Source organism: Carettochelys insculpta, chromosome 18, assembly GCF_033958435.1.
Source record: "Carettochelys insculpta isolate YL-2023 chromosome 18, ASM3395843v1, whole genome shotgun sequence".
NCBI lineage: Eukaryota > Metazoa > Chordata > Testudines > Carettochelyidae > Carettochelys > Carettochelys insculpta.
The window spans coordinates 30,586,545-30,612,572 of record NC_134154.1 but is presented as its reverse complement, the minus strand read 5'-3'; the positions used below and the strand labels follow the sequence as shown (position 1 = coordinate 30,612,572).

The 26,028-nt window shown below is 57.1% G+C and overlaps 1 protein-coding gene across 1 annotated transcript in view; it reads right to left on the bottom strand.

Annotated features, from left to right (window-relative positions):
- Window positions 1-26,028, bottom strand: part of SEZ6L (seizure related 6 homolog like) — a 95,577-nt gene that overhangs the window by 7,758 nt on the left and 61,791 nt on the right. The window contains exons 3-10 of the mRNA XM_075013052.1: window positions 25,238-25,371; window positions 14,706-14,898; window positions 12,258-12,443; window positions 11,236-11,398; window positions 9,846-10,012; window positions 6,424-6,618; window positions 6,032-6,170; window positions 1,261-1,457 (exon numbers count right to left, since the gene is read on the bottom strand). Of these exons, the coding sequence (XP_074869153.1) occupies window positions 1,261-1,457; window positions 6,032-6,170; window positions 6,424-6,618; window positions 9,846-10,012; window positions 11,236-11,398; window positions 12,258-12,443; window positions 14,706-14,898; window positions 25,238-25,371 (1,374 nt within the window). The remainder of the gene's footprint in view (window positions 1-1,260; window positions 1,458-6,031; window positions 6,171-6,423; window positions 6,619-9,845; window positions 10,013-11,235; window positions 11,399-12,257; window positions 12,444-14,705; window positions 14,899-25,237; window positions 25,372-26,028) is intronic.

Below are 26,028 nucleotides of genomic sequence, written 5' to 3'. Positions count from 1 at the left end.
GCATGTGTGGGTCTGTACACCCGGGGGCTGCTCGAAAGCACCCTTCCCTTGGGCTTAGAAACACACCGGGTCCCAGTCTGAGCAAGGAGCTTAAGCGCTCTGCCGGGCCTAGGGCCCGAAGGGTGGGACAAATAATGGCCTGGGCTGGCCGGGGCAATTCCCGGCTAAGCAAAGCTGCCTGCCACATTTGCCTGGATTTCGATACTAAGCCTTCCGCATGTCAGCATTGCAATCGTTTCAGCAGAAGTCAGTACCAGGGGTCTGGTTTTTAACACCTCCTATCAAAGCAGCAATGTCTGAGCACAGTACTTACAGGTCAGGGCTAATTTGCTCCAGCATATTATTTCCTGCCCCCTCCATTTGTGAGGGCTGGGACTTCAAAACACTCACGAAAGGCTAGCCGCTCCCGCAGATGCAGCGTGGCACTTTGCAGAAGGGCTGGCCTGCACGGCAACTGATCCTCTGGCTGCTGTGACAGGCCATGCAGGTGGGAGGGAGAAATGCTCCGGGGAGGGGTTCTGGGCACTTGGTGGGCATGCAAACCAGGTGCCCCGTGTGTGCAGGAGCCGGGCGCCCCGTGTGTGGACGAGCTGGGCCCTGGACACAGCAGGAGCACTGCAATGCACAGGTTGCCCTGGGCAGCCTAGCACCAGCCTGGGTCACAGCTGAGGGACCAATGGTTGAGCCAGATCCAAGCACTTCTATGGCTGTGCTAGTCCAAGCCCGGCCCTCTGCAGTGGACAGTGGAATGGGTGAGCCAGGAGGATCCTGTAGCAAGGTGCCAGCAGACAGAAGGTGGCAATGGTGACCTGCCCCAGCTGTGGCCTAGGAACTGGGTAATCCCCTGGACCTGTCAGCTAGCACCAAGCATCTCTCAACCCCATGCTGAGGCAGCGTGCACAGGGGCCTGGCTGCAGGGCCAACAGATGCTATGCTGCAGGGGCTGGCACCGGGTTGAGACGCAGCTGGTGGCCATTGCCTTGGGGGGGTAGAGTCAATAGCAGCTATGGGGTTCAGAGGAGCCACTCGAACAGCAGCCTGGGGCTCGTGTGTGGCGCAGCGGAGGTGAAGTGCTGTGTGTGGGCAAGTGGGCGGCGGGGGCAGGAAATAACTCAGTGCTGTAACTCAGCACTGCAAAGCCGGCAGCGCCCTCGCAGCCGAAGGCCAGGGCGCGGTTTGCTGCGTTGTGCCCCTGTGGATTCCACGCCCCGAGGCGACACGTCCAGCCTCTCCCCAGGAGCATCATCCCGGCGCGCCTACCTATGTAGTTCATGATGAATCCCTGCCCCTTGCCAAAGATGAGGCCTGCAGGGTCGGAGTGGAACTGGATGGTGAGGTCGGGGGTGGAGGAGTAGAGCTTCTGGGGGCCGCTGCTGCCCACGTACTGCCCCAGAATCCGGGCCGTGAGCTCGTCCCCGTCGTAAATGGTCAGGATGTCGCTGTTACTCAGGTTCAGGCTGGGAAGGGAAGAGCAGAGCGGAGCCTGGTCAGCCGGGGACACCCGAATCCAGCTGGCACATTACTGAGTCCGACCTGGGGCGTGGGTAATGGCCCGACCAGTCACAGGCGGTGACACCCCGAACAAGGCGGCGCCATGTCCCCCAGGCCCTTGGCCGTCCCTGGAAGACTCCCAGCACTGGGGTAGGGAAGTGAAGTGTGTGGTCCCAATGCTTTGAGGGGCGCCTCTGCTGCTGGGGGACTCCGGCGCCAGAGGGGAACAGCCTGCCCAGGGCCTGCTACCATCGGAAGTGACAGCAGCGCCAGGGAGCGAGACGTGGCACAGGGAGCGAGGCTCCTTGCGTTCCAGAGCTGGGGGCCCTGCCTGCGCCCCCGGCCGCATGGGGGCTGATTTCTGACTGAAGGAAGCACAGATCACGTCTGTGCCTTTGGCTCTCTCCCAGTGGCGCCGCGAGCACCCGTCACCCTCTCCCCCGCTGCCGGGGCTGGCTGGCTTCTGACAGCACGGGGTGGATTCCCCACCGCTTAACTGAACCCAACTCTTTGCTCCCCTTGTGCAGCACAGCCCTGCGTGCTCTGGAGTGTGGCGAGGAGATGAGCGGCTCCTGCTCGGGGGGCCGGCGAGGCATTGGCGCTCGGCATCCGTGGGCAGGCGGGAAACCGTTGGCGTGTCACAAAGTCCCGTTCCACCAACGTTCCCGTGGACCCGACGCCTCACGCATGGCTCCGGGACCAGCAGGGAGCCTGAGGCACCCAATAGGCAGTGTGGTATCCTGCCAGCCGCTGCTCGGTATTCTGCATTAGGCCTCCTCCTGCCCGGCACTGGGGTCAGCACATTCCTTCCCAGCTCTCACTCGCCTCCTGGGGCACGTTCTGCCTCTGCTCTGCCTCCCACCCTCTGACCGCGCTGCTGCATGGCTCCGTCCGGCGAGGAGAGGGAGGCTCCCTAGGAGGGATTTACTCAATCCTTGGGGTGTGGCGGTTCTGACAGGCTGGACCTAGCCTGGCCCTGCGCCCAAGTGGCAGTGATGGCTGGTGCGAGAGGCCTGAGTGGGTGTAAATTGGTGCAGCCCCACTGAATTCAGGGGCAGTTTAAACTGGGTTTGGAAAGCGGGACCTCCCCGGGGCTGGCACAGCCATGTGCTGCCTGGGGCCAGGGAAGGCCCCCGGGGAGGTTAGCACCTTGTCCAGTGCACTGGTTAGAAGGGGGCCAGTGTTTGGGGGGCGGGGGGGGGGGCATTGCTGAAGCTGGAGGGGAGCAGACTGCGGTTATTCTGCAAGCCATGTGGGGTGTGATTTCTCCCCCTCTCCTGGAGTCCCGGCCCCGGAGGCTGCTAATTTCTTCCCGCCCATAGTGACTCTGATCCCAGGGGCTCTGATGTACTTGGGTAGGACGAGGCTGTGAAATGGGCCAGATCGCGTTAGACAACAGGCACTTCCCAAACCTTTCGCCAGGGAAGGGGACCCCGTCCCCGCCCCAAGTCACAGCATTTGCAGGGGGCATTCAGTGGTTAAATCTCCATGTCGCTAGAGAAACCCATTGACGTACGGTCATTTGCCAAGCAAGGTGTCTCCATCTCAGGGCTGTGGGGGAAACAGCCAGACTTGTCTCCCTGCCCCTCAGAGAGCCCCTGGCCCCCAGGACAAAGAAAGAGGCTGTCAGGGCTGGCGGCAGAAGTATTGGTAGCAGCCGTGGGTTAGGATATCGGCAGCAGATCAGCCCGTAGCTCAGCAGTGCGCCTCTCTCATCACGGGAACCTGGGCCGGTAACGATACCCCTCACTCACCTCTCCCTAGCCACCTGCGTCTCACCTGGCTGCCGCTACCTCCAGAGATTGGTCCCAGAATCTGACTGGCTAATGGGGTGGCTGGTTTATGATACACGTGTACTGGGGTGGATGTGAAATGATGCAAAGCTAACAACAGTATTCGAAAGCGCAAGCAGTCCCGTGGCACGGTAAAGACTAACACGTTCATTAGGGTGCAAGGGCACCAGCTTCTGGGCGGTACACAACTCGCTGCCTTGGATGCTGAAGAGAAAAGAAAACATCTTCGGCAACTGAGGCAGTGAGTTGTTTCTCATGAAAGCCTGTGGGGGATCTAATAGCCTACAGGTCAAATCTCTCTCCTCCAGCATTCTTGGGACCTGACCGGTGCCAGATGGGAGAATTTGCTGGACAGCATGAGGTCAGTATTGTCCAGCAGCATTGCCAACACTGCCACTGCATAGTGGGCCCTTGGAAGACATTTAGGGGTAAATTAGAGCTAAAGAACAGCCCAGAACACTGAGAGCCAGGCCTGATGGCTGGAAACAAACTTTATGGGACCACAGGAAACTTGGCCGCACCCCTGAGAAGTGGTCATCCAGCTAGGCAAACCCATGCCGGATTACGGATGTTGCCAGATGGAAGAGTGCTGGGCAAGAGAGGTTCAAGATGTAGAAAATTTGCTAGTCTGTAAAGTGGCACCGAACTTCTTGTCTCTGCTGACGTCGCCTGAGCAGGGCTGCCCCTTGGAAATCTTCAGACTGCTGTTTGTTATCTCCCTCCTCGGTGCCCGAAACGGCTTGGAGGGACTGGCCAGTGGTGAACTTGCAGCCAGTCAAAATCCCAGGAAAATGCGGCGTCCCTTGATCGTTCTTCACTGAACAGATCTCACACGAGCTGGGCGCGTGCCGTGTCTGTCGGACCTGCCCCGGCCATTCACGTCTGGTGCGAAGCATCGCCGGCGGGGTTGCCAATGGCGGCAGAGCCAGCTGTAGCAAGTGTGCGGCCCTTTGGTGGGGAGGGGAGGGATTCTGAGCAGAAGCCATGCGCGAGAGGCTTCCATTGGAAAAGCTCAGCGGGCTCATTTCTCCCTGGTGTTTTACACATCAAACGGCCAGGCCGGGATAACCAAGTGGGACACCTCTAGCTGGATGGCTGCGCTCTGCAGTGGACAAACGAGCACTCCTCAGCATCAGCAAGGCCGGCTCTTCCCAGACAAAGGCCCCCACGTGGCTTTGGAGTGCTTTGCACGGATGGAGTCAGGTCCTGTTGCTGCATCCAAGCAGCTTTTTAGCCAGTTCGGTACAGTGTGTTGTTTTTCCTTGCCAGCAGAGTGCACTGCACGTCCAGAGACTGAAATCTACAGGCTGGTGGAAGGCGAGCAATCGGTGAGGAAGGTCGCTCTGTGACCAGCTCGGAGAGAGCAAAATTCCGCAGGCTCCTTGGCCAGCCACTGGCTGCTTTTCAACTAACTGCGGAGCTCAGCCCTGGCAAAGTTATCCCTGCTGAGCCTGATCCCGTGCAGCCCTGGTATGGGATGAGCCCAGGCGAGTAGAGGAGCCGCCTCGAGAAGCATTCGCTAGTACCCTTTGCGGAGCACGCCTCCCCATCCCCTGAGCAGCGAGCCCACAGTGCGTCACAAATGATTTAAGGCTGGGCTGGTGACAAGCGTTGAAAGAACCCAGCCCAGAAGGAGCATCTAGGCCAGAGCCAGCCCAGAAGGTCCCATGCCAAGCCCAGCATGCGCCAGGCTGGGGAGCGGGTGCAGAGTTCTGCACCTTAGGGATCACACAGTAGCAGTTTCTTCACCTGCTTTCTCCTGGGGCGAGCTGGGGGAGCCCTTTGCTGGAGGGACTTTCACACTCCCCCCGTGTGATCTAGCGCAGGCACACAGGTGCCATGCAGCAGACCTAGGGGCACCGCACTGGCACATGGACGCTTGTCAGAATGAGCCAGCAAATGGGCCGACATAAAAGGGCAGATTCTGCAAAAGGCAGAACTTGTGTGGCCTTCATCCCACGGGTCCTGCAGATGTAGCCAGGGTGTGAGCTAGGCTTCTAAACCAGATGGGCCTGCTGCCATAGTCTGCCTCTCCAAAATACCTTGCAAGCTCTAACTCTCTCAGCCCCTCTGCCCAGCTGGAGATCCGACTGACCCTCCGGGAGCTCTGTCTAAAATTACAGTTTTACTCCTGTTGCTCGAGTGACTGTCCCAGTCCCCCTGTTGGGTGGGGAAACAGAGGCACCGAGGTTCAGTGGCTGGCTGACGGTGGCCGCCCGTCCCCTGTTGGGTGGGGAAACAGAGGCACCAAGGTTCAGTGGCTGGCTGAAGGTGGCCGCCCGTCCCCTGTTGGGTGGGGAAACAGAGGCACCGAGGTTCAGTGGCTGGCTGACGGTGGCCGCCCGTCCCCTGTTGGGTGGGGAAACAGAGGCACCGAGGTTCAGTGGCTGGCTGAAGGTGGCCGCCCGTCCCCTGTTGGGTGGGGAAACAGAGGCACCGAGGTTCAGTGGCTGGCTGACGGTGGCCACCAGTCCCAGAGACAGAGGCAGGATTAGAACTTTTGGGTCACCTTTGCTTTCCCTGCGATGGAGGCTGCTCACCAAGCTAGCCTCCCTGTGCCCAGCCGGTGCTATCCACGCTCACCTTGTGTGTAGCTGACCTGCCCAGGTCTGCACACAGCAAAAGGCAGCGCATCCCTCCAACATGCCTGCGGTCGAGGGGGCCTGGTAAGAGCTGCCAATGTCAGCAGCACAATCGCGGGCGGGGACAAGCGACCAGCCCAGGGCAGGCCCCAGTGGAGTACTCACAGCTGGATGTCTACGAAGAGACGCTTTTCCTCCCCGACGTGTACCCGCCAGACGCAGTCCTCTCCCTCGGCGTAGGGCTCCGGCCAGTTGGGCGAGAGGATGACTCCTGCCGCGGCAGAAAGCTCCCCGCCGCACATTGCTGCAACAGCGAGACAGAAGGAGCTGACTCGCCCCAGGGAAGCCCTGGGCTGAGGGACCCATCGGCAGCAGCTCTCCCAGCCCTGCCTTGCACGGCGGGCAGGCTGACAGCTGTCTCTGAGTGCCACGCCAGGACTCACAGACACAGGCCACACTACCCTCCCTGGCAGCGCAGTCTCCAGCTCTGGAGAGGGGTAACGTTTGCACGCAGTACCCAGGCCAGGCACACCCGCCCCAGCTGGCTAGGGACTGACCTCGGCACAGCGGCTCAGTGTCGTTCCAGTAGGGGTCCCGGACGTTGACACACTCGATGACGGCAGGGCCCTGCTCCAGGGAGTGGCCAGGGTCGCAGGTGAACTCCACCGTCGTTCCCAGGTTGTAGGTGGGGTCGGAGGCGGTAAAGTTCCCGTTCTGGATGTACGGCTCGTAGCAATGGCCTCGCTCGAAAGCTGGAAGAGAAGCACGCGTTAAGCAGCAGCCCAGACCTGCCTCGAGAGGAGACCCCCTCCCCGGCACTCCCTCCTTGCCTCCCTCTTGGGCAGGTGTAACACTGCCCAGCAGGGCCTGCTCGGGGCTGTCCGCTCCAAGCACCCGTTGAGCTAAGCGGGGCAGTAAGGGGTCAGGGCCTGTTCCAGGCCGTACGGACCAGTGGCATGTGGCCTCTGCTAGCGCTGGGGGTCAGGAAGCAGCTTGAAAGAGTAAGACCCAGCCCCAGGCAGTGATCCCCACCTGGCAGGGCCTGCCCTGTGGCACCAGGAGCAGTGAGCCTCGGCCAGTCTCACTCGGGTGGGCTCTCCTGGCGCTGTGCGGGAAGCAGGGAGCTGCCTGTCCAGCTAATGGCCATGCCCACCACACGGGCTCTACCCTTCTCTGTACCCAGGAGAGTGGCAATTGTAATTCCCTTGAAAGCCCCCTGCCCAGCTAGCCCCATTCCCGGCCAGTGCCAGGCCAGCAGAGCTAGGGCTCTGCGGTGGTACCCTGGCAAGCAGTGTGCAGAAGCCTGAATTGTAACTGAGACCCTGCTAGCTGGGGCTGGCCAGGCTTCTGTCACCAGCGCAAGGCTCCTGGGCTTGATGGAGCACACGCAGGGAAACCCTTCCCACGCGGCTGGGGCACGGCCTCCGCATCACAGCATGGTCACTGGAGAGGACAGCAGCTTGCCTGGGGATGCTGCTGCCCAGTTCCCTGCCTCGTTTTACAGGCAATTAGGATTAACAGTGGTTTATCTGGCCTGAGCTTTTCAGGCTTAGCCAAGCCCCACGTCTCTGGTGTATTATGAACAGTCAGGTCCATGCAATGCTCCCAGTTTGTATCTTTACTGAGCAATCGCCTGCCCTGGGATTATCACACGTTATTGACTCTGTTCAGAGACCTGAAGTCTCAGCCTGATCCTGACACAAAGGGGGTTTAAATACCAATTGTGGCAAATCTCTAGAGCTCCCTGGGAATCGCTGGGCAGGGCCCGGGCCCTCTTGGCCTCCAGAGGAGAAACCCTGGGACAGTAACTGGCTCACAAATGCTGCCCATTCCTCAGTGAGCTTTACAGGGGCTCTGCCTGATGGGTGACCCTTCACAGATAGGAGGCAGACAACTGTAATACGATCACTTCTCCAGCGCCTTGGCGAGGTTCCCAGCTCCCCACAAGCTGCACTGCATGGCTCTGCACAGGAAGTTTAACTGGTGGACATACTGGCCCTGTGCTGTGGGATAGAAGGGGGACCACCCTGGGCTGGTCAGCAGCCCAGCCTGTAAGGAAGGCTCTGCCTGCTTCACCCAGGCGCCTGAACATTTGTGACTTACTCCACCATATGCAGCATTCTCACCAGTGACTATCCTCGGCGGGGTGGGGGGCCTGGGGGGAATCTGCTTATGACTTGAACAAGCCAAGTTAGTTACAAATTTATCACTCTGCCCTCTGAGTCAGGGAGTCCTGGGTTTTGAGAGGTGACTGTAACTGGGCTGGAGAGCCGGGGTTGAGCCAGCCCCGATTACAGGGTGGGCCCCACCTGGCTTGAATCAGGGTGACCCCAGGGTAAAAGGCAGCAGGAAGCTGTCAGGTGGGGGTTCCCATGGCAAGGCACTGGCAGAATGGGCCAGCAGGGCTGGTAGGGAGGGACAGTCCCTCAGGGAGGAGGGGCCATGCCCAGGTTAAGTCTGGCTGAACGATTGCCCCAGGAAAGCTCATTACCTAACACATAATATTGTTAGTCTTTAAGGTGCTATGGGACTGCTGGTTGGTTTTGTGATTGCCTTTGTGTTTGCCTAAGAACTTTGTTAATGGAAGTACCCCCCCCACACACACACACACAATGCTAAGCAGGTAGCTGAGGTGTTCTCTGCAATGGAATCAATCCCCAAAGCCAGCTTATCTGGATGACCAGCTGTCAGCAGCAGCTGGATGTCCAGAGAGTAACAAGAGCTGAGCCCTGCAAAAGAATCCGCCCAAGAAAGAGAGAGAGGCCCCAGCCAGAGAAGATCAAAGTCCCATCTGCTGTTAGCTGTTGACTCGTGGTCATGCAGTATCCTGGGGCAGTGGGACAGGACAAGAGCCACAGATTAAAACAGATACAAACACGGGTGCAAAGCTGTAAGTTTGCAGGTTCGTCTTGCCTTCATCACTCTGCAGAAGTTAGTCTTGGCTGGCAGGTGAGGCAGGAGGAGGGGGATGGGGTGTTGATGACTCCCGAGTACCACACTGACCAGAGAGCAGAAGCTGGCCAGGGGGTCGTACAACCAGCTCACTGCTCTGGATTCGGGACTGCTCGAGGCACGTCGGTACAATTATACCTTGGCTTCCTCTGCAGTCCCTGTGCAGTTCTCCGCCTGTGCAAGTGTGTGCCTGCAGGAGGGTCTGTGGGCATGGGAGGGTGTGCTTGAAAGCTGGTTCCCCTTTTCTTTTTGTCCAACATCGGCATTTAATAAACTACATCTGAGCATAGCCCTGGGGGCGGGCGTCTTCCGTGGGCGGAAGATAGCAGCTCTCAGGCCAGAAGGTTAGGTGTTACCAGTCCAGCTCACAGCCAACCCAAAGCCCGGGAGCGGGGAGGAGGCGGCAGCTTGCTGCCAGCCTCTCGATTCTGGCCTGACTCTGCCCCTGGGAGTCCTCTCTTGGCTGTAGCCGTTTGCCCCTCACAGCAAAAGAAGGGCACGTCACAGGCCAGTCTGTGCTGCAGAAATGAGCACAGGCTCCTTTTGCCCTGATTCCTGCTCTCTGGAAGGGGTTCTGGGGGGAAACTAGCAGCTGCCGCCTATCGTGCACCAACAGCGAGCCCTCCCGGCAGGACCTGCGCAGTTGCCCTGGTTGCAGTGGCCAGGCAGGGAGGAGCTGGGAGCTGCAGCGAGTTGCCTTTGGTTAATTTGTGGGTGCATCGTGTGCGGATGCGCAGCTGGTCGGGAGATAGGACAAGGTGGCACCCCAGCTGCTGGCAGGCCTTGCAGACTCAGCACCCGCTTCCAGTCAATGCCCCCAGTAATGCAGGGACAACAGGAGGGGTGGCTATTGGATTCTCCTGATCCCGAGGGCAAGCAGCTTTCTACTGCTATGAACAGTAACCCCGGGGCAGAATAACTGCAATCAATGCCTCTGCTGATTGCCTGACCTGCTGAGCATCAGCCGCCTGAGCTAGTGCCTGCCTGCTGCCACCCACAGCTGGCTCCGAAAGCAAAGGAGCGTCACCTTCGAAGCGGATGTTGAAAGCCGTGCTGGGTCTCGCCTCCTCGGCCGTGAAGTCGATGCGGATAGCGGCACCGTCGCTGATCACGCCTTCGAAGGGGACACTCTCGGTCCTGAGCGAATCGTAGAGCACGGCCGAGCGGTCGCTCTCTCCACTGTACACCACCATCCTGTCCAGACGGGACGTGGCATGTTAGCGGGAGAAGGGGCGAGTGGCCTCTCTGCTGGGGACCTTCTGTCTGGGCAGGGACTGAGCCAGCAGGAGGGAGTGGGGGGCATGGGCTTGCTGCTGGCTGCACCCCAACCAGCACAGGCCAGCAGTGGTGCGAGGGGCTGGATTGTTCAGCCCGTGCAGGGAAGAGGTGAAATGGACCCCGGGCAGCGGCGTGATGCCTTTCTGTACGGGGAGCTGCTCCTGCCTCGGCCCCTGGCCCCAGCAGAGTGTGAATGCCTCCAACTTGCCTGTGCAAGCAGGGAAGCAGGAGGCGGTCCGGGATCTGCCTTCTGGCACTGAGGACTCTTGTCCCGTACCCAGGTGGCGGGAGGGGGCCTGGCAAGTTGTGCCTTGGGAGGGCGGCATTGGAAGGCAATGATGTCTGGTTTAGTGGGTAGTAAACCAGTGCTTTATTCTCTGCTTTTACTACAAGCCATAAACTGGCTTTATTGCCTGTTACCAGACTGCATTTTTAATGCCACTTAAACACAAACGTCAGCCCCATAAACGTGTGCTCCGTGATGGATGCCAGCAGGCTGTGCTGTGCCACTGGCAGAGCCTGTGGGTGAGGTGTTAGTGGGGGCAGGCTGGGAGCCCTGGGGTGGGGGAGTCTGTGCATCGGGCTACAGACTGTGAGACCCTGTGTCGCTACACAAGCCCCACTCCAAACCCTGCAATGGGGCAGGGGAACGGTAGAGGTTTAACCCTTCTCTCTACCTGCCAGTGATCCAGCCCAGGAGCTTTCCCTCCGTGCTTCCGTCGCTCTCTCTTTAAATGCCACTCTGGGGAGTTCTGCCCTCCACAACGGCTCTGCACCTCTTCTGAACCAGGGCCCCCTTTTCCCACCTCCTCCCGGCAGGCCCCCCCATCTCGCTGGGCACCCCCAACTCAGCCTCCTGGGAAGGGCAGGGTGGTTGCACACTTCCTGCACCTTGGAAACCCCTTTCCTAGTGTGCTGGCCTAGCATGAAACCCCCAGCCAGGTAATGCTCCCCGACCCCTCCCATGCACATGAGAGCCGGTCAAGGAGCGCCTGAACCCTGCGCTTGGGAATTACACTTCATCACCCATCAAAGCCCCAACCATCTCCTCGGCTTCAGCACCGGAGCAGAAGGATTCCAACGCCCGGCTCTCGGCTCAGCCTGCCTGCGTCTCCACCAGCCGCCCCGCAGGGTCTCACCTGTCCTTCTCGCTCAGCAGCAGCCGCTCAAAGTGCAGGTGCAGCTTCTGGCCCTGGGGAGCTTCGATGGTCCACACGCAGGACATGTTGGTCTGGTTCCCCATGTAGCTTGGCGAGAGAACTCGCCCGATCGTGGCGTTGTGCACCATCCCGCCGCAGGGCGCTGCAAGGGGGCCACGGGGACGGTGAGCGGCGCAGCTCAAGGAGCAGGCCGTGCCCACCGTACCGGCAGCGCAGGCTGAGAGAGGGCCTCTCCTGCGGACACAGGCGCCGAACCAGCGGCGCCAGGGCGAGGTGGAGTGACTCCACCCACGGCGCAGAAGTGAGGTCCCTCCCGCAGGACTGAGAGCAGAACCCACCGGTTTGTCACTTCCATCCCAGCTGGCGGGGCTGTCCCCTGGGAGGGGCGGGGCTCAGGGCAACCCCGCCCCTCTGAGCCTCAGGCCCCGCCCCTTCCTCACTCTGCCTCCTGGCCCCTCCCCGAAGAGCCTGGCTGGGGATGGCCTGGGGCAGGGCTCTGTGGTGGGCACCAGAGGCAGCAGAAGGGGTCACCTCCTCCTGGCTCACCCCGCAGGGCGAGCAGCAGCCTGCTCCACTCCACCGCGGCCTGCTGGCCCGCTGAACCCCACTTCCCTGCCGGCAGCTGGGGGCAGAGAGGCAGGGCTCAGGGGCTGGGAGGCTGCAGCCGAGCAGAACAGGCTGCTGCTCCCGCCATGCAGTGAGTGCAGGGGGGCGAGGGGAGGGAATCCCCCCCACCACCACTGCCTGCACCCACCACCCACGCCCTGCCTTAGGTACCCCTCCCTTCCTGCCCATAGGAGGGCTGGGGCGGCACCGCAGGGCCCCCAAAGCATGGGGCTTGGGGCTGCTGCCACACCTCACCCTACGGAGGGGCCGGCCGTGCTGGGAAGGGTGTAAGCAGGTCCTCAGCAGGGGAGACCCCGGGCTGATTCACTAGGTGAAGTATGTTGGCTTGACACCTAGCTTGTCTTAGCATCTGTGCTAATGATCAATGGCTGCACCTGAACACACGGGCTCTGGGCTGCTCCAATGAGGCCTCGATGCGTTGAGGCAGGTGAGCACTTTGGGGCCTTGCAGTTCATACCCCAGGTAACAATGAAAATGGGCCACTCCCCCGGAGTGCAGGTCCATGACAGTGACGTCTCCGAAGTCCGGTCTCCGGGGAAAGCTGCAGCTCAGCATAAACACTAGAACAAACACACACAGCAAGATGTGAGCCTCACCACTGTCTGCTCAGAGTGACTCTGCAGTCAGGAGAGTGGGTGAGCGCTAAGGGGGCCTGGAGCTCAGCCACACCCTCCAGACTCTCCCTTGTCGTTTGCATGTTTCCAGCACACTGAAAATGCCACTGGGCCCTGATTAACTACTTTGCGCCCGTTTGCGCTTCCGTTTGCACAGCATTCTGAATTCTTGTTTCTAACAAGGAGCCACTTGTAGTTGTTTATTTTCCTGTAGCTGCTGAAGGGACAAAGAAAGATTCCAGAGGTATCTGTGTGGGACAGGCTTCCAGATGGGATCAGAAAGAGCGTGCAAAGCTGGAAATGTGCCAGAAAGCGAGACCTGTCCATGCCCATGCCAGTGACTAACCTGTGTCTGTATGGGAAGTGTCCCAGCTCACTCTGGCCCTGACCCACCAAAGCACACGCGCGTGCGCTGCACGCTACAAAGGGAAAGACAAAGCAACCTGCTTTGCTGGAGCAGCTCCTCTGAGCACAGTCGCATCCCCCTGGGGGCAGAAGACCCTGCAAAGCCTGGGAGTGACCCCTGCAGTTAGTGTTAGGCTGTTTATTCCTCTTCTAAACCGGCAATGGCTTTCGCTGGGGGCACACTTGCTTTTTCTGGAGCCAGATTTGTAAGACCTGTAGCCATGTTGCAAGGCCGAAAGCCCAAGGCCTTCAGCTGCAGACAGACTGCAAGAGCAGCAGCCGTGAGCTGTAAGGCAGGAGTCACAGTTGCATACCAGGCTGTTAAGGAGACCTGGTCCTGCCCTAACGGTGCCCACTAGCACCCGGTACAGGACCAGATCTCAGGGTGGTTACAGAAAACTTAGTCCAACAGCATTTCATCTGCAAGAAACTCCTTAGCACTAGTTAGGGGTGTGGAACCCTCCTCCTGTGGTCATGGGCCTCGCTTTCCTATTGTTTGTCGGTCTGATCTCTGCTGGGTGTGTGGTTGTTTCCGTCTGCCGCAGAACTCCTCTTGCTAGGGGTGACTCGACTAGGGAGGTGTGGTAGGCTTGGGTAGGGTATTGCATTACAGCAGGCTCGGGCTGGTCGGTAACCAGCAATAAAATAATTGTTTAAGGTACAGCTAAGCAGGACTCAAGTCTCACTGTCAAAACGGGGGCCCAGGAAGGAGACCACCAAGAAAGGAGGAGAGGAGAAGGAGGAAGAGCAGGAAGAAGGAGGAAAGACCTGGCAGAAGAACTCACCTCTCAGACACAGCCCCAGATCAGAGCTGCCGAGACTCCTCTGCACGGCTGTGATGTGTAGCAGCCAGAATCCAGAGAACACTGCCCTGGCCTGGCCAACGGGGGCAGTTCACTTGCCTTGCTCAGGATCGGTGGGCAGGGAACTGTGTGCTTAGCATGGGTATTCTGCTTACTTGGTAACTGTGACTAGAGAGTCCTGCAAACCTGCAGCTAGTTATGCCCTGAGCCCCAGGCCTGGGTTAGGTTAGGGCAGGCGTTTCAATTAGCGCTCTGGGGCCTGGAGGAGGTGGGGGTTGCCCTACAGCGAGGGACAGCATGCCGTGCGGGTACCGGGCAGCAACGAATAACCCCAGGGGCTGGGGTACTTCACATCCCAGTCCCTGGCTTCAGCCTCCCCCCAGCTTGGGAGCGACCCCAAAGTCTCCAGCGAAGGTGACTCCTCCCATGCGGGTGCTGAGTGCACAAGAAGGCCAGTCAGGGCAGGAAGCTGACAGCGGGGAGGACGTTTCATCTTCTAACAATGCGCACTCCCCTGAGCCCCTTTAGCCCGAGCTCTGACTGACCCCTGCAAACAGGAACCCCCAGGGTCTGGTCCCCAGCCTGCGGCAGAGCAGAGGTGAGGTGGCTTGCCCGAGGTCACACAGTGGGGCAGTGAGAGCATTAGGGATAAAAACCAGGTCTCCTGGGCTGCAGCTCGTTGGCCCAGTCACTCGACAGCGCTGCTGGGCTCTCAGCTGCCACCGCAGTGTGCTCCGGGCACCTTTCCGGGCTGCCTGGGGGTGGGGAAGCAGCACAGCATGCTCTGAGCAGCGCTGAGGGCTGGCTGGCGCAGCTCCGCCCCTTCGACCTGAGGCCCCGCCTCTTCCGGGAGCATGGAACCCGTCCCGCCACCTTGCCCAGGGGCCCAACATGTCTGTTAGGGCCCCCTGATTTGGTGGCCCAGTGCGCCACATGCCCAGCTGGGCTGTCACCGCCGGGGCGTGTGGGGACGCACGCGTTTCGGTTACTAAACACGTACCCTGGTAATGAAGCTGGAAAGTCCCAACCACGTCATCTTGGAAGGTCCGGAAGTAAACGGAAATGGTGTTGGTTGGGCTGCGAATCACCTGGCCCTCCACCAAGAGTGTCTGGTTGGCTAAGATCACCAAGCTGCTGTTGTCCACCCCGTGGATGGCGAGCACCTCGCCCTCGGACAGGTTCACGCTCTTTACCTTGATGGCAGATACAGAACACAGGGTGAGCTTTGCTCTGGCCGGGGCTTGAAGCACTCAGGCCCTGCACCGATGCTCCCAGGTCGCCTATGGAATGAGGAGAGCCTCCCTTTGCAGCAGCTCGGTGCTCTTGTTTGCCTGCATCCCTCAGAGCGCTGCACCATGTCCAGAGAGGCTTCTCCCCACATCCCAGCTGGGAACATGGAGGAGATCTGCCCAAGGGAGCTGCTGGCTGCGTCAGTAGCAGAACCCAGGTCCGCTGACTCCCAGATGGAAACATTAGCCCTTCGTATCACTTACTTGGCCCTGAAGGAGTTAATAGTGAAAGAGATGTTTGAAAATGCAAATTGCATGAGGAGAGTACAGCCTGAGGAGGCCCAGAGAGCGGGAAAACAACCGCTCAGGAACTGGACTAGGCGACCCAGAAGTGCTGAGATAAAGGCAGGTCCTTTGTGAGCAGAACTCTTGCTTACAATTAGCTCTTATAGAATCCCAGGGCTGGAAGGGGCCTCAGGAGGTCATTGACTCCAGTCCCCTGCCCACAGCAGGATCAACCCCAACTTAATCATCCCAGCCAGGGCTTTGTCAGGTCGGGACTTAAAAACCTCTAGGGATGGAGAGTCCACCACCTCTCTTGGTAACACATTCCAGTGCTTCACCACCCTCCTGGGGAAACAGTTTTTCCTAATATCCAACCTAGACCTACCACACTGTAACTTGAAACCATTGCTCCTGTTTTGGTTATTTGTTACCCCTGAGAACAGCCTCTCTCCATCCTCTTTGTGATCCCCTTTCAGGAAGTTGAAGTCTGCTATCAAATTGCCCCTCACTCTTATCTTTTGTAGACAAAATAAGCCCAAATCCCTCAGCCTCTCCTCATAGGTCATGTGCTCCTGCCCCTGGCATCTGCGGGTAGGGACCATTGCTTCTACAGATGTCAATTTCCAGGAAACAAAGCAGTTAATATTTCTGGGGAAGAGGGTTTTACCCATGAAAGCTCATTACCTAATGAATAAATTTGTTAGTCTTTAAGGAGTTACAAGACTGCCTAATACTTCCAGCAGCAGAACGGCCCTTTAATTAGTGTTTGGAGCCTGGTAGCTAACAAGTAACCCACCTTTGTTTTCCATCTTCTTTTGGCAGAACAAAGAAGTTTGTGTTTCAGCAAAAGAGACTCAGCAGCTGCCATTTGTTTTCTTAAGGACGTGAAGACAAGGCCCTATATTTAGCACTTCTCTGAACATTAGCTTCTAATTGCATGTGCTTGCGATGATGTAGGGGCTTGAAGAATTTGTTGATGTCTCAAAATTTGCTTGATTTCTCATCACATAAAGAATGATCATTTTCAGAGAACCAGCAGATGTGCCGTAATAAACAGGGACCAGAGCTCCAGACAGCAGCAGCCCCTAAGCTATCGCACAGATCCAAGACTCGAGGAGAAATCTGTAGCACTTTTGGTCTCATGGCTGCAGAGACCTTGATTCCCGGAGGAGAAAAGACATCAAGCCTGTTTAGCAATGAAACCAGCCCCCTCTTCCAAACACCCACAAAGCCTTTCCTAACTCAGTTCTCAGGAAGTGCTAAAGGTTACAAAACCCTTCTTCCTTCCCCTCCAAACAATCACCAACAGGTCTGCAAGTCCCCCATGAAACAGGTATCTGACTCAGGAACACATGCCTTTGCTTGATGAACCAGCTGTCAGAGCAGCTGATGAATGGCGATACACTTGTGTGGATATATAGTCTAGCCAGGAGAGGTCAGTACAGCCGTGTCTACACGTGCACGTTACTTCGAAGTAGCGGCACTAACTTCGAAATAGCGCCCGTCGCGGCTACACGCGTCGGGCGCTATTTCGAAGTTAACTTCGACGTTAGGCGGCGAGACGTTGAAGTCGCTAACCTCATGAGGGGATCGGAATAGCGCCCTACTTCGACGTTCAACGTCAAAGTAGGGACCGTGTAGACGATCCGTGTCCCGCAACGTCAAAATTGCCGGGTCCTCCATGGCGGCCATCAGCTGGGGGGTTGAGAGATGCTCTCTCTCCAGCCCCTGCGGGGCTCTATGGTCACCATGGGCAGCAGCCCTTAGCCCAGGGCTTCTGGCTGCTGCTGCGGCAGCTGGGGATCCATGCTGCAGGCACAAGGTCTGCAACCAGTTGTCGGCTCTGTGTATCTTGTGTTGTTTAGTGCAACTGTGTCTGGGAGGGGCCCTTTAAGGGAGCAGCTTGCTGTTGAGTCCGCCCTGTGACCCTGTCTGCAGCTGTGCCTGGCACCCTTATTTCGATGTGTGCCACTTTGGCGTGTAGACGTTCCCTCGCAGTGCCTATTTCGATGTGGTGCCACGCAACGTCGAAGTTGAACATCGACGTTGCCAGCCCTGGAGGACGTGTAGACGTTATTCATCGAAATAGCCTATTTCGATGATGCTACATTGAAATAAGCTATTTCGATGTTGGCTTCACGTGTAGACGTAGCCTACATGTTCTAAAACTCTCACCACTTGGCTCCCTTGGCCCCAGCACAAGGATTGTGGAGCCAGATTTGCAAAGGTTCCAGTGGTGTTTGGTGACAGAGTCCTGCTGACTCTGACAAAATCTGGGAACCTGTCAATTGCGCCTTTAAAAATCTGCCCTTGTTCTAGAAAGCCTCCAGCCACCTCCCACTGCCATCCATGGGCACCTTCCCATTGCTTTTGAGGGATGCTGGAGAAGACCTCCCTGAGTGAGAGAGAGAACATTTCTGACTGAAGCAACCCAGGACTGCTTTTGGCTGTCAGAAATTTTGGCTTAATTTTAAACAGCGAAGGTGGCCGTAATGTGATTGTAGGATGCGAGCTGCTGCACAGACACGAGCGCGTACCCAAGGGCAGCCACAGAGAGCTCAGGTCTATGGGAAAATCACACTCAGAGGAGAGCTTAATTATTTCCTCACTATGCTCCCCAGACTGAGGAGGACAATATACCTCAGGCATCTGAGCCAGGTGGCCCCTTTAACATGGGCTCACTTTTTGGCAGGCGAGCAGTCAACTTGATTATCCACCTACTTAAAATTAAACCTAAGCTTGAGAGCATGGCTGGATGGGGACTTTGAAATATACGTTTGATGTAAATTCCCAGGTGCCTTTCCGCATCTCTCCTGTGTTCTTGCCCTTATCTCATTGAACCCTCTACACTGAGAAAGCAAGAGCTGTAGAGAATCAATGTTCCCCTTTTCCCCTTGCTTCTGAACAGACTTGTCTGTAGTTGAGAGGCTCTGTACGCTTGCGTTCCACGGACGCTGGAGCTGCACGGCTCTCTGGCTCTGCCTTGTTATCGAAGGCTTCCTAATTAGGATGAGTGAACAGCAACAATAAAATCCTAGCAGACAGCCCAAGTTTCAAGGCGTAACCACTGGGCCAGTCTAGCAACAAGGTCACAGTATGGAGGTGACCTCAGGGTGCTCCTGCCAACTATTTCTGCAGGTCTCACAGGCAGGGGTGACCAAATGGGCCCCTGCCAGGTCATTGTGAGTTCTCCTTAGGCTCCGACTTGACCGCAGTGAGCCCTGCCTGGGGGACGTCTCAGCTGAGAGCTTGCAGACACTCCAGGTGCGCTGGGGGCAGGTGCTGACCCTCCGTGCATTAGCTGCAAGGAATGAATGGCCCCCACTGGTTCCCACGTCACTTCTGGGCCTGAGCCAACGAGCTGAGGCAATGAGATGTTGGGTCCTGGCTGCATGACCTGCTCCCTGGAGGGTTCCAACTAACAGCCTGGGCTGTGGGGGAGGCCACATGGATCCTCCTGTCCCTGATCCCAGAGCAAACCAGTGCCACTGCACTGGAACCCTTGTGAGACTGGTGGGAGGGAAGATTGAATCCAGGGCTCTCCAAAGGGAGGGGGCAGTATTAGCTCTGTGTAAGGCCAGGTGTTGGCAGGAGGGAGTCTGCAAAGGTGCAGTGGGAAAGGCGTGTTTTTGAGGTCAACTGACCTCTTCTTTGGCTTTCTGCATGAGAGGCAGGAACTGAGAGCTTGATTCCTACGTCAGCCCGGCCCACATGAGCACGCAACGAAAACGTGCCTACTTTGTACGCATAATTGCCTTGTTTGTTCCAGTCTCCAATGCCAAACGCCCCAGGACAGAGCACAGTTTAAAACCCTCCCTAAGTGCACAGAGACTTGTGCTCAGATTTAATTAATGTGTTGTTGGTTGGCAGTGAATTAATTGGAATTGCTGATAAAAACACAGCCAAATTCGGCCTTCGCATAAGATAATGCAACTCACTGACTTCTTTGGGGTTTCCACCTGGGCTGGATTTAGCTCGTGGGTTTTTTTCCTTCAGTGACTCAGAACAGTCACAGAGTCTTTCTGCCACACTTGGTGCTGAAATCACCCAGGAACGGTTCTGTTTCTCAACCAGCATCGTAAGGAGAGAGGCAGCTCCAGAAGCACGCTGACAGATGAAAATGGGACATATTAAGGGAACAGTTATCGGCACAGCACAAGAACAGAGCTGCTCTGCTTTCTGGCTGCTTTCCGGACCTGTCTGCAGAGGGGAAATTTCCGACTGGTACGTAGGCTGGAGACAGAGGTCTGAAGGGGGCAGGTGCTGCTAAATGCACCGTAGCACTCACTTAGAAATCTTACACACAGGCGTTCCTGGTGTGTGTGAGCAGCCGGGCCTGTGCCGGGGGGATGCTTTGCAAAGCCACTGCTCTGTCGAGCGGCCTGTAGCACTGCAGTCACTTTCCAGATGCTTAGATTCTGTCTCAGGTTAGTCTGGGTGTGGGAACCCTGCAGAGGACAATAAAAGAAAGAGCCAAGGGGGTTTATTGCTCTGTTGAAGAAGATTTCTCCTTGATCACTGGGAGGGAGGTGATCAGCATCGTGTCCTTGGGACTCCACTTGGTGGCTGGGATAATTGTCAGCTACAGGATGATACAGTGGCCTTCTGCCAGGGACCATCAGTACCATATGTGCAGCTTCCTGCCAGGGACTGCAAAGGGACATCAAAGAGAGAGAGAATTCAAGCTCCTGAGACAGCTGTCATTAAGACTGGGTTGGAAGGGTCCCCTCTAACAGGCTCCTTCGCCCCTTCGGAAGAAATCCAAATGCCGTTACATTTCAGCTGAAATCTCTTTAAGGAAATGAGGGTTCCTGCCAAGAAATGTGGAGATTTTTTGTGTATGTAATTGCATTACAATTAGTTACTCTGTACTGGGACCTAATTTGCAGCATGTCAGTGGCTCAAGGCTTGATTTGATGGGCTGCTTGCAGGGGGCTTGGTAGCAGAACTGGGGTATGGAATCTTCTCCATATGTTACAAACGCTGTGTGTCTGTCTGTCCATCCGTCTGTCTGTGAGTCTGGTTTTTCAAGAACTCTTAAAGCGATAAGAGCTAGGACCACCAAATTCAGTCTGCAGCTTCCTTTTAGCATAATTACAGCAGGTAGGGGTTTGGTTATGCCTGGGCAATGGGATGTGCTCTGGCTTATTTATACCTGGACCTGCAGATTTCCATGACCAGCATCTGATGAAGTGAGTCTGTGCTCACGAAACCTCATGCTCAGAACTTTTCTGTTAGTCTATAAGGTGCCACAGGACCCTTCGTTGCTGTTACAGATCCAGACTAACACGGCTACCCCTCCGATACTTGAAATAAGACTGTTTCTCATAAAATAGAAAAGGAGGAGTCTGGTAGGAGGGACAGTTCTACTGCAGAATGACCACAGGGGGGCAGCAAGGGGCCAGGGATGGGACTGGGGCAGCTATAACCCCATTGGGCCAGCAGGCATCAGGGGTGCGGAAAGGGACAAGTATCCACTATAGATTTCAGAGTTTGTGGGAGTATCTGGCCCCCAGCCTAAGGACAGGCACACGCCTCTGGCTGTGGCGGCTGCTTTTGTGAGAGAGGGCTGGGGTTCACCTTGCTCCCTGGGGCAGCCTGCCTACTGAACCCCTCATCACAGCCCCACCCTAGAGCAATGCCTTACACAAAGAAAATCAAACCTTGTTTGAGCAAAGGACCCAAGCAATTGCAGGTATATCTGCTGGAGTCCAATAAGGAGAGACTGAACCCGGAGCAGAGTGCCAGCCCAAAGCCTACTTGGTGCCACGGCCACTTATATCCCACCTGGCCTAGGTATCACTGAGCTGTGCAAAGGGGTTCTCTGTTCAGGGGCACGCATGGGAGCCATCTGCTTGAGAGGGTTCTTAGAATGTGCCAGAGATTTCCAGTTCCTTTCTCTTTTTCCTTAGCTCCAGCTCAGAGACAGAGACAATGCCGCTCTGTCTTACAAGCTGTTATTACTGTAGTAACGAATCTTTGCTCGTCAAGGCTTTTCCCTTCCATCACCCATTTAACAAGCAATTGCTTTCTCCAAAGGTGGAATGCATTCTGAGAAGGGCTTTTCTTTGCACGCAACTTCAGTATTTCTGCCTTCTCATCTCTACTGCTGGGATGCTGTTAAAAGACTTGTTCAGGGAGCTCTTTCGCTGTGTGTTTCTGAACAAGACGTTCCTCTGTCAGCGCCTACGAGACGACAGAGCTAAGGAGGGACCGCGGGCAGTGTTTTGTTCTGGGATCTGCGCAGCTGTGTGTGATGTGCCAGGACCATGGGGTTCCGTAGCTGTACTGAACAGCAGGAGCCGGAAAGAGATCCCCTTTATTCAGTGAGCTACTTCCCAACTGCCTCTGCACAACAGAGCACAGGCTTGCGCAGCACCCCCGGCCCAACAAGGGGGTACAGGTGGGAGGCCCCCTGCACCTCTCTTCTGCATCCTAGTCCTGCTTGTGCATTCAGACCTAGCAACTGGCTCGCATTACATTCAGAGACGTGCTCTGGCTTAGCAGATCAGGGTCTTGCAGCCACTGCTCCTGCCCCCGGCACAGCTTGGTGGGAATGCAGCTGCCTGTGTGGCGCCGAGGAGCGCCTGGAGCTGGGAAGGCTTTGCTCAGCAGGCACAGCTCTGGTTTGTCATATAACGGCCGGCGCAGCAGCAAAGTGAAAAGTAGAGTTCCAAAGGTGGGGAGGCTCCAGTCGCACCCTGACCTGCAGCTAACCAGGGTCACTGCTCGGATTACAACAGGAGGCAAATCTACAGCCGTGCATGTTGTCTTTAGCACCCTCCAGATTCAGGGCGCAGTGTTTGCTTTATATATATATATATATATATATATATATTAAATTGCACAACACGACGGCATTTCCGCGTGTGCCCGGGTGCTCGCCCACTTAACGACTGTGCTGTGCCTACTTCCACAAACACCCTTTCCCTTGGAACTGGCTGATACATTCGCCGTCAGCGGCAGCAAGGTCAGGCTTTCGCTCAGCCGGGCCCCACGTGACGCTGGGAACAAGCTCTCCGGTTCCTCTGAACGCACATTGTTAATTACAGAGATTAAAAGTGGATGTCATTTAATAAGACACAGATTGTAACGGGAGAAAAAGCGAAGCAGGAAAGAGGTCCCTAGGCAGGCTCTGTCCAGTGCAGAGACTACACTGAGTTGGCTTTAATCATGTTTCAAGGGCAGGGAGCTAATGCTCTTCTCCTTGTGGGGCTAATTTATCGGTTGCCTGGCCTGACTTCCAGCCTGGCTTCTAACTCGGGGAACTCTTAGCATTGTTTCCCCAGGGACAGCTCACTCCAGCACCTGCATGGAGCAAGGAACAAGAGCTGTTCCTAGCCTTGGCAGTGACTCTTCTGCAGCTGACCCCAGTGGGATGGCCCCTGCTCAGAGCATCTGGGGTGAATATATTCATCCGATGCCTTAACTGCACTGGGGGAACATCCATAATGGGCTAGACCAAGGCCCCGATTCAGCAAGCTACTTAAGCACGTGCCTAACTTAAACCACGAGAGCTGTCTCTCAGCATCCTTCTGAACACAGGCCTGGGTTTAGGACAACTTGCAGTGCACATGGCTATTTCACACACCCCTCACATGACCAGCACTCCTGGGGGCAGCCACTGGCTTTTACTGGGTCTCTACAGCTACGTCCACACGTGCACGCTACATTGAAATAGCTTATTTCGATTTCGATGAATAACGTCCACACGTCCTCCAGGGCTGGCAACGTCGACGTTCAACGTCGACGTTGGGCAGCACCACATCGAAATAGGCACTGCGAGGGAACGTCTACACGCCAAAGTAGCACACATCGAAATAAGGGTGCCAGGAACAGTGCAGACAGGGTCACAGGGCGGACTCAACAGCAAGCCGCTCCCTTAAAGGGCCCCTCCCAGACACAGTTGCACTAAACAACACAAGATCCACAGAGCTGACAACTGGTTGCAGACCCTGTGCCTGCAGCATGGATCCCCAGCTGCAGCAGCAGCAGCCAGAAGCCCTGGGCTAAGGGCTGCTGCCCACGGTGACCATAGAGCCCCGCAGGGGCTGGAGAGAGAGCGTCTCTCAACCCCTCAGCTGATGGCCGCCATGGCGGACCCCGCTATTTCGATGTTGCGGGACGCGGATCGGCTACACGGTCCCTACTTCGACGTTCAACTTCGAAGTAGGGCGCTATTCCCATCCCCTCATGGGGTTAGCGGCTTCGACGTCTCACCGCCTAACGTCGATGTTAACATCGAAATAGCGCCCAACACGTGTAGCCGTGACGAGCGCTATTTCGAAGTTAGTGCCGCTACTTCGAAGTAGCGTGCACATGTAGACGCGGCCTACAGCACCCGGCACAATGGGTGGCTGGGACTGGGAAGGTTAAATCATCATAAGGGTAACCCATCTACAAGCCTGCCAGGGCAGGTGGGGCTACACATCGGTACTCTTTCTGTACAGTTAAGTGAGGCTGGCACCTTTATTTCTCCCCCCCGCCCCCGCCCGCCCCCCGAAGCTTAAGGCCCATGTTGGTGAATGTGATTTCCCCCTGTGAGCACTGTCAGAGATGGCCCAGTGTTGCACACAATCAGCGAGCGTGCCCCCAAGCGTGTGCGCCTCTGAGGCACATGTCTTCTCGCTTGGATATAGTGCATTTCCCTGGCCTCGACTTTTTGTCACCAACATAACAGGGATTTCTAGGGCGTTCTCCCTCCACCTAGGAATGGCAGAATGGCTGGGTTTACTGGAGACAAGGGAGTCCATCCCACCAAAACCTGGGATGCGAAGGGCGAGCAATCAGTCCATTTGGAGGTAAAGCTTTCTATTTTTCTCCTATCTATCAGGGCGGGATGTCTGTTCGGGAAATAAGCTATGCGCCATTGTCCTGTGTGAAAGTGAACTGGATGGTATTTTAAAGCTTTTGTTGTATCTGGGGGTCACAGTATCCCAGCTCCCATCCGTAGTTTATCTGTGACACGGCTCAGGAAGAATCTGGATCTCTCGTTACGTTAGGCTCATTTGCTGTAGCAGCTGCACCAGGCACAATGAGTGATAGGAACATGTGGCAGGTAAGAAACAGGGCGATGGCGTGTAGAGCTGCCCAGCAGGGGTGGTCCCTAAATGGAAGCCTCCAGCGAGCCGGAAGCTCATGTGTCGAGCCAGCTGGAGTTGTGTGTGCTGTTCACATCGCACGCTAGGCAGAGGGCGATTCTCTGCTTCTGTTTGTCCAGAGCCAGGAGGCGTCTTTGGAAGGCTGGAGTGTGACGCGTAGGCCCAGGGCTGTTGGGTTTTGGTCTTTCCTGCGAGGCAGCTCCCAGGGGGTGATTGGGAGGGCTCGATGTGGGGGAAGGGCAGGCCTTGCTGGACACAGGCGGAACGGGGCCAAGGGCGCAGAATTTTCGTCTTCCCTCCCTCCACAAGGGCGAGTTCCAAAGGCGGGACTGGCCGGTGTGAGCAAAACCAGCCAGAGCAGGATGGATGGAAATGGGGGTTGCTGACATGGAGCTGTCCAGGGAGAGGGGCTGGTGCAGCCCCCCCAGGCACAAGACACGAGGTGACCTGCCCCTGCCCTTGCCCAGCCCAGCCCCTTTCCGCCTTCCCTGAGGCAATAGGGCCTGGGGGGTTTTGGTGGCCAAGGGCCAGGCCTGGCAGAGGCAGCAGGGATTTGCCTCCCCTCCCGCCCCCGGCATGAGGGCAGCGGGAAAGGCAGCCGGCTGTGCCTGCCTCCCCTGGTCCTGCTGCACCTCACTGCACCGCAGATGGAAGTGGAGAGCCCCTGCGGTGCCCCGGGGCTGGAGCTAGTGCTGGCCCACCACGGTCACCAGCTGTGCAGTACGCTGCAGCGGGGGGGCTTTGTGTCCAGTGCCAATCGGCCCAGCAGGTTCCAGCTCTGCACGCGTAAGGAGAGCCGCACTCATTTTGTGGGTGCAGACGGCCGGTCACAAAGAGCAGCGTTTAGTTACCTGACGGCAACTTGGCGCACTGGCTCGCTGAGGGCGCACGCCCCTGAAGTGCCCCCGCGTTCTTACCTGGAGCTCCACTCCATAGCCCGTGTAGACGGTCACGTTGTAGGTGCACTCCAGGAAGCCGTGAACAGGAAGAGGGGGATAGTCTGTCGAGTCAATGTAGCCTTCTGGGTCGTAGAAGCTCACGCTGCAGACAGCTGGAGGCAAAGCCACAGGAATTAATAAAGGACTCCGAGGGTCGCTTGCCATGGGCTGAGGAACAAACCTCGCAATCCTTCGGGGCTCACCTTGCACCTTGGGGGTGCGAAAAGAGCTAAGGGCAAATGTCATTTTCGTTCTATTTCTCCTACCAAGAAGCCCAGGGCCATTCTGCAGGTCACCGTCTGCAGCACATCTGCCAGCAGCAAGGAACAGAGTCAGAAGGCACCACGGCCTCTCCTGGAGTGGGGTTCTGGCAGAGCAGCAGCGCCCTGCCCCTTGCCATCTGAACGTGTCTGCCACGAGCTCAGCACCTGCGCCTTTGAAATGCCCTGCCGAGCCCGATGCAGGTGGGCCTGGTCCAAAGCCCTTGGAAATCACAAGAACGGCTCCAGTGAAGGGCCTGGGCTCACCCCACAGAACTCGGCTTTCAAAGCTTTTCCTAATAGCCTGCCTGGGGGTCAGGTGATGCTTGGAAGGGCAGTAGCCTGACCCGGAGGGAGGGTGGCGGGCTGGGGAGATCCCAGGGTTGTGAGGAAGGTTAGGTGCGGCTGCACAATGAAGTGCTGGTGTCTCCCCGGTGCCAGGAACAGCCCCAGGAGAAGGGAGGTGCGTGGGGTGTGTGTGGGAAACAGGGACAAGCAGCCCTGGACTCC